This window comes from Nematolebias whitei, chromosome 13, assembly GCF_014905685.2.
Source record: "Nematolebias whitei isolate Nwh7 chromosome 13, NemWhi1, whole genome shotgun sequence".
In the NCBI taxonomy this organism is placed as follows: domain Eukaryota; kingdom Metazoa; phylum Chordata; class Actinopteri; order Cyprinodontiformes; family Rivulidae; genus Nematolebias; species Nematolebias whitei.
Genome location: NC_056510.1, coordinates 35,986,096 through 35,993,840, shown reverse-complemented (window position 1 = coordinate 35,993,840; position 7,745 = coordinate 35,986,096). Strand labels below are relative to the sequence as shown.

Sequence of the window (7,745 nt, the reverse complement as noted above, 5' to 3'; positions counted from 1 at the left end):
AGTATGGATAATTTTAATATTATATATCTACCTTGCGGGTCTATAACTGTGTCTAATATTGTGAAGTTCACATTTTTATGTATTAATATTGCTACTCCTCTCTGTCTTGAGTTATAGCAGGCTGAGAATACATGAGGAAACTCAGGAGATTTTAGCTCATCCACAGTTGACGGTAATTTATGAATCTCTTGGAGTAATACAACATCTGCCTTTAATCTTTTAATCTGGCTAAAGATTCTATTTTTTTTATGTTGGCTACCGGCTCCATTAATATTCCATGTGACAAACCTTAAGATACCCATATTTGTGCTTGTGAAAATATAATTAAACCACACCCATTATCACAAATATCAAAAATAGTAAAACACCCAGACAATAACATAATCCTTAATGATTGATTATTTATGATTTATAGATAAACTAAGTGCTGTTTTTGAAGGTAAATCATGGATGTATTCCTTTATGAGGTATTTGTATGTATGTATATGGATATATATAAGCCTTTGTGCCTGTGTGCTAATAATTATTGAGTCAGAAAAATAGAGATAAAAAAAATAAAGTGAGATGATAATAAACACAATAAACACATAAAGATAAAAGAAGAAAAAATAAAAAAAGAACCCCCTTACCACATTAAGTGTCATGCCACCGTGTACCACCACCATCTGTGTAACCCACCAACCGAGCTGTGCTGAAAAATTACATAAATATCTGGTAAGTAATCTGAATATATATGCTTGCTAATACATTTTAAGTAAAATTAGCAACTGAAGATCATACTTACCTTATTTATATTATTAATAGAGCCAGGGAGTAACCTCTGGATCTCTAAACAGCTGACCATTGATGTAGAGTTTGTCCACAGCCACCACAGCTCTTCTGCCCTCGTTTATATTTTTCTTTCTAATCGGGAACAGGACGCGCCTTCTATTCAGAATCTCTGCAGGGAATTGATCGTTCATGCTAAAGTTCGTGTCACGCAGTTCTCTACCTCGGCTTTTAATTTGTTCTTTCTGTTTATAATGCTCAAATTTAGCTACAATCGGCCGCGGCCGATTGCTTCCAGGCTTCTTACCTCCGAGGCGGTGGACCCGGTGAAAAGTGATGGAATTAACCGCGTCACTCGGCAACTTCAGCTGGTTCTGAATGAAGTCACGGACGGAGGCCTCAGGGACCTCGTCCGCTCGCTCCGGTATTCCCGAGAAGACGAGGTTGTCCCGCATGCTCCGGGCTTGGATATCCAGGATCGATTCTTTGATTTTTTTATTATCCCCGGATAGCAGCGTCATCTCCTCGGTGAGTTGTTTTACCGTTCCTCTCAGCTCCTGATTTTCACTAGCAAGTGATGCTACCTGTTGTTGACTGAATTCTAAAGACTCCCTGAGGCCTTGAAACTCTTTATGTAGCATCTCCACTAATGCTAGTCGGGCGTCCAAGCTAGTTAGCTTCTGGTCAATTGACTCCAATATCTCCTTTAAACCTGAATCGTCAGGAGACGGTGCCGTAACGCTGTCTGAGCTGCCCTGTCGATGCCGCTTAGCATTGGGGATGTTAGCTGAATTGCTAGCAGCACCGGATGTTTCTTTAGGCTTACCCATGACTAAGCTGTCGAAACACTCGTCAACAAACGATTCCAGGCTCTGCAAAGTCTCTTCGTCCAGTTTGTTTGATCGAATGAAAAAAGTTTATTAGTAATATTTAGGACTTTCTTAATTATCTTATATTTAATTAAACAGTTTTTATTTAAATAAATACGGACTTACCAAAGTTTTATCATAATACTCACGCACAGTTTCTTCCTAGGTTCTCAGCAACAGCTCATTGCACCGGGGTTAAGCCCCGCCCACATTCATTTTGATGGGTCAAAGAAAATTAACGTCTCATGTCACTGATTAGACCATCTCCGACACAGTACTTCTAAGCACAAGATCACTTAGTCCAGAAAAATGAAAGAATCCGTTTAAATTAAGTATAATATCATGTACTTGAACTAGTCCAGATATTATAAAATGTAAGAGAGCACCCCTGAGCTAAATCCATCGCTCGTCTCTCTCACTACAAAGGAAACTGGAGTACTTAGAAAAAACCCACGCATGCACGGAGAGAACATGCAAACTCCACCCAGAAAGGTCCCCAGACGGGATTTTAACCAGGGCGACCTGCTCACTGAGAGGCGGCAGCTCTAACCACTCAGCCACAGCCGCCCCTTTCGTGATGAGAAGAGATGGAGTTACCGTCATGGTATCAAGAAGTTTTGAATCCAGGAATGTAATCTTGACACAAGGAGTTTAAGTAAAAAATAAAAATTAACAATAGACTGACATGGCAGCAAAACTTTCAAAAATTGAAGGTTAACTCTACGAGGTTTGGAGAGTCACAAAGGCAATAATGAGGCCAAACGTGGCATGGATAATCCAAAGTGCTCAAACAGAGACACATGGACTGATGAACATAATAGTTAAGTCAAATAGTCATAATAGTCAAAATAAAGGTTGAATGAAAATAAACATAATAGTTATAGCTGTTTTGGTCAAATTTAATCAATTAAATTATCTATGGAGACAGTAGAGTGGCGCAGTTGGTTAGAGCAGTTGTCCTCTAATGTGAGAGTTGGGGGTTCGAATCCACCAGCAGTCACATGTCGAAGTGTCCCTGGGCAAGACACTGAACCCCTCATAGCCTCTGATGTGTGTCCCATCAGTGTATGAATGTGATCTAAAGCACTGATTAGTCTCATTAGTATGATTTGTTCAATTATCTTTTGTAGAGATGTAGAGTGCTGTATGAGGGCACAGATTGTAGTGTAAAGCGCTTTGCGTATCTTGAAATAAGATAGAAAGGTGCTATATAAGTACAGTCCATTTACCATTTACGAAAGGAGTTTAAAAGTTTGGCATGGTGGCAGATGATGTGCGCTTTTTCAAAGAAAGGTAGGGATTTCCTTTTGTTTATGGTTTTGTTTTTCTTAAATGCTGTGAGCTCATTTCATCCTCAAAATAACTGTGTGAATAAACAGCTGACAGTTTTCCTCTTGTTGTTGTTTCAGGGGAAAACTGAAAAGAACGGTAGGGCGGTAAAGGTATTTGAGCTGAAACAGACGGACGAGCTGTGGTTCAAGCAGCTGGTTTAAAACTGAACATCCAAGAGTGTTTGGAACAATTTTACTTCTTTTTTTAAGCCTTAAAGGTGACCTTGATGGTCTAATTACCAGCTGTGTTACGTTTAACCACAAACAAAAGTCAAGGCCAAACAAAAGGCAGTACTAAAATTGCTGTAAAATGAAGGCCTTCATATTTTTGGAAGCTGTGCATCCTGCCGCCTTTCTCAAAATTTAAGATCTTGTGTCTTAAAACCATTTTAGACATTGTGATTTAATTTTGTTTTGAGCAGCTGTGCACAATATAGCAGGAGTAGTGAGTCTATTGTGTGCAATTGGTTAGCCCATGTGTTGGGCATCAATCTCCGCTACCACCACACCAAATGCCAGTTCGTTGTCTTTAAAACACACTATGCTGTAGATGTTTTTGTGTCCAAAATTATTTGATTAGATGTGGCACCCACTTTGAATTGGGTAAATAATATAATTACTAATAAAAACGAAGCTATTCGACTGTGTCTGTATGTCTCGGAATGATTACGTTCCAAGACTTTTATTAAAATAAGTCCAGTAATTCTTGAGTTTTTGCTAACAGACAATCAAACGCACATGGCAATTATATTATTACCATGTCTTCAGGTGATGAGTGTAAAACATCCATTAATGGAATAAATGAGCAAAAATTAATATAGTAAAGGGCGGCATGGTGACTCATTTGGTAGAATTGCCACCTCTCAGCAAGAAGGTTGCTGGATTGAATCCTTGCTGTGGGGGCCCATTCTGGGTGGAGTCTGCATGTTCTCTCCATGCTGCATAGGTTCTCTCTGGGTACTCTGGCTTCCTCCCACATACCAAAAACATGCTTGTTAGGCTGACTGGTATGCAATCTGTCCAGGGTGACTGCTGTGGGCACCAATGACCCCCATGACTCAAAAAGGAAGAACTGGGTAAAGATCATGGATGGAGTATAATAAAATCCAAGAACGCAGGCAGTTCCTCTGAGCCAGCAGCTGCAGTCAGACACAGAGTATGCATTTGCTGTAAGAGTGGATGCGATGTAGACATGGTTCACTTTTTTTTTTACAAACCTTAGCAACCCTTGAAGTAGTTGTTTTCAAGTCCAAAAAATCCAACCCGACCCAGCCCCAGTCCATATCATTTTCGAACCCCACCCGACCCGACAAATTAACAGTAATTACAGGTCCGAACCCGAAACCTCCCCTGACATTTTTTATTAAGTTTTGACTGCTTATATAACAATAAAGTTCATGCTCAATCATCCAGGTACCAAATCCAGCAATTCTCATTCGGGTCATCTGGACAGTTTATTTCTAGTTTAGTTCTATCCAGAGGGCTTCATCAGTCAGAGGAGTTCCAGTAAACTGTTTCCTCACCAAGCAGTAAGCTCCTTAAGTGGATCAACCAGTTTGCTGGAGCTAAGATGTTTCTGGGGGCCGTCCTGTCCCTGGTCGACTCCTCCCAGGCAGGCAGCCACAGTCAAAGTGGTTCAAGGCAATGAAGTTCATGCTCAATTATCCAGGTACCATCTGACTGATGAAGCCCTCCAAATACAGACTGAAAATCTCTATAAAAAAGAAACTGTCCAGATGACCCGACTGAGAATTATTGGACTGCTTTAGTTATAAACAGTCATCAGACACATGCGGCTAAGGGGGCAGAAGATCGGAGCTGAGGGGGTGTTTGTCCTTTCATGGCCATCAAAGTGCATGAAATCTCTGCTTCTGCTTGCATTCTGCATTATTCAGACATGGACCCTGCTCTGACATGTCAGATATTTTGGGATCTCACCTGTTTGGGTCGTCAGCTGCGCGTGTCTGCTGAGTGCAGCGGCTGAATGAACGTCCGTTTGGGCTTTGATGGATCACTGCCTAGCAGAATAGTCCCATCTGACGCTTAACTGAACTTTTTTTAAACCTCTTTCAAGGCCGGTCAGTGCGCAGTCAAATAGCCGCGTGCGGCTGGTGACAGTATGGCAAGCCATGTGTTGCCATATAATTGGACCGTCAGCCGCACGCGTCCGTTGATGCAATTAAAAGTCTGACACCAGCCCGGCCCGCAGATTAAGCACGTTAACATGGCCTGGACCCGCCCTAATCCAGGTTGGGCCGGATTGGGCTCCAGGTTCGGGTTAGAAATGGCATCTCTACCTTGAAGGACTGCATGCCACCCTTTAATGGTTGAACTTTTGATGAGAGGTCATGACCGAACATTGTAAATGATTTGTGCAGTCTCCTGCAAGATCTGTGCTCTGAGTTTGTGTGTTCCTCTCAGCTGCTGCCACATCAAACCACAGCTCAGCATCTGTTAAACCGACCAAGTTATAGACATTTTAGTGTTTTCTAATTTCAGTTAGCAATGGTTAAAATGTTCATGAGAAATTAATCAAACAGTACATGCCAACAGTTGATGTCAAAGTTTTAAGCAAAGTGATGTGCATTCTGTGTGTCTACACAAAATGTTAGCTAAATATCAGTCAAACTGAGTTGTAGCCATTTTTGTGTGTTTTAAGGTCACATGGCTGTGGTGGCCATCTTGAACTGGGTTCACTTCAAAAGGTAAATAGTTGTAAATGTACTGATTTCTTTATGAGAGTTTAAATAAAATACATCCAGTGGTTCACAAGATATTTAGCTTCAATAGTTAAAACTAAAACGTGCTGTCCTTAAAATGAGCAGAGTCACTGCAGGTCTGACATGGAGGCTGAGGTTTGGGTGGACATGGGAACGTCTCCAAAGCTCACATTTGGCAGGGAGGAGTTTTTTTGGGGGGGTTGGATCAGGAAAGGCTGAGCAGTTTTCCGGTGCAGCCCCTGGAGCTTCACACTGAATTCTTCTGTCCTCTCTGCGCACATTTCTCTCTCCACAAATAATGCCCGACAATTAGCGGAAAGGTAATAAAAAGTGTCGGAGCTGTTTGTTTTGGAGCAGGAGAAACTTTTCTTGTGTTTTTTTTTTGTTCCCTGTGAATGTTTGTCATTCCTGAACTGACTGCAGCTGGATGTAAGCTCTTCCCCGCAGCTCTGTCGAGTTGTTGGAACCAGCGTGAGGTGGTTCCTCCCAGCATGCTGCTCTGAGACCAGTCTGCTTCCATCTGGACTCGTTGGACACCAAAAGCTGTGAAGACGCAGCGGATCCGGACTGGATCTTCATCGGGTCGGCTTTAGGTGTTCACCATGAAGGCGTGTGTTTGTCTCAGTGTAGCTCTTATTTATTTCTTCACCTGGACCGAAGCCGACAGACAGACCCAGCTGAAGCGGGTACCGCTGCGCCACCGGGCCAGGACGGGACGGGTCCAGCTCGCTGCGCGCACGAGCCCAACATCTGGCTCGGTCGTTTCTAAAACTGGGATTAATATTCAAGCTGAAGAGGGTGTTTCAGTTCCTGCTCGGGGGGTGACTTTGCACAGCAAGAGAGCTGGGGGGTCCGGATTACCACGGAGAGGAGGTGGGGGCCAACTCGGCTTGCCTCGGCGCTCGAACTCCCTGCTGGAGGAGGACTCCCGCACCCCAGGAGCCAGAGCCGGGATCAGGGTGCCCAGCAGCGCCGGGTCACCAAACCTGCTGGCCAGTTTTGCAGGGAAGAACCGGGTCCTGGTGATCTCTGCGCCTCACGAGGCGGACGGGTACTACCGGCTCATGATGTCCCTCCTGAAGCCCGACGTGTACTGCGAGCTGGCAGAGAGACACGTCCATCAGATTGTGATCTTCCACCAGGAGGGGGAGATGGGGGGTAAGGTGAGGAGGATAACCGCGGAGGGGAAGGTGCTGGAGGAGCCGCTGGACACCACACTCATCCCCAGACTCATGAACTTCCTCAAACTGGAGAAAGGTGAGTGGGACAACATGACCCCACCCCACACTGTTAGTACCACAGCCTAACCAATGATGTTCTGATCTGCAGGGAAGTTTGGGATGGTGCTGCTAAAGAAGACCCTGCAGGTGGAGGAGAAGTACCCCTACCCTGTGAGGCTGGAGGCCATGTATGAGGTCATCGACCAGTCACCCATGAGGAAGGTGGAGAAGATGCAACAGAAAGGCTTCGTCCAGAAGTGTAAAGGAGCTGGAGTGGAGGGTCAAGTGGAGGAGGGCACCCTGACAGGTGAGCCACAAGCTTTGACACGTTAAAGGGATATTTAGAACATTCTTAAGGGTAGTTCATGGAACTGTTTATTATCTTACATGTTGTAGATAATCGAGTCATAGATCGAAAGGAGCCAGTTAATTTGGTTCAGGCATTTTGTAAAGATGCTTCCTGGGCGCCTTCCTTGTGAGGTGCTTCAGGTGTGTCTGACTGGGAGGAGACCTCAGAGAAGACCCAGGGCATGCTGGAAAGACTATGTCTTTCGGTTTGCCTGTGAACATGGGGTCCTCCCAGAAGAGCTGGAAGAGGTGGTGGAAGGAGATGTCTGGACCTCCCTGCTCAGCTGCTGCCCCTGAGAACTGACTTTGGAATAAGCAGAAGATAATGGATGGATGGATGGATGGATGGATGGATGGATGGATGGATGGATGAGGATGGATGGGTGATGGATGGATGAATGGATGAATGGATGGATGGATGGATGGATGGATATGGATGGATGGATGATGGATGGATGAATGAATGGATGGATGATGGATGGATGGATG

The 7,745-nt window shown here is 44.1% G+C and overlaps 1 protein-coding gene across 1 annotated transcript in view; it reads left to right on the top strand.

The window, feature by feature from the left end:
- The first annotated feature begins 6,082 nt into the window (after positions 1 to 6,082).
- The window catches only part of ccdc80 (coiled-coil domain containing 80), a 44,751-nt gene continuing 43,088 nt past the window's right edge, over positions 6,083 to 7,745 (top strand). The window contains exons 1-2 of the mRNA XM_037687077.1: positions 6,083 to 6,945; positions 7,018 to 7,215. Of these exons, the coding sequence (XP_037543005.1) occupies positions 6,291 to 6,945; positions 7,018 to 7,215 (853 nt within the window). The 5' untranslated portion in view covers positions 6,083 to 6,290. The remainder of the gene's footprint in view (positions 6,946 to 7,017; positions 7,216 to 7,745) is intronic.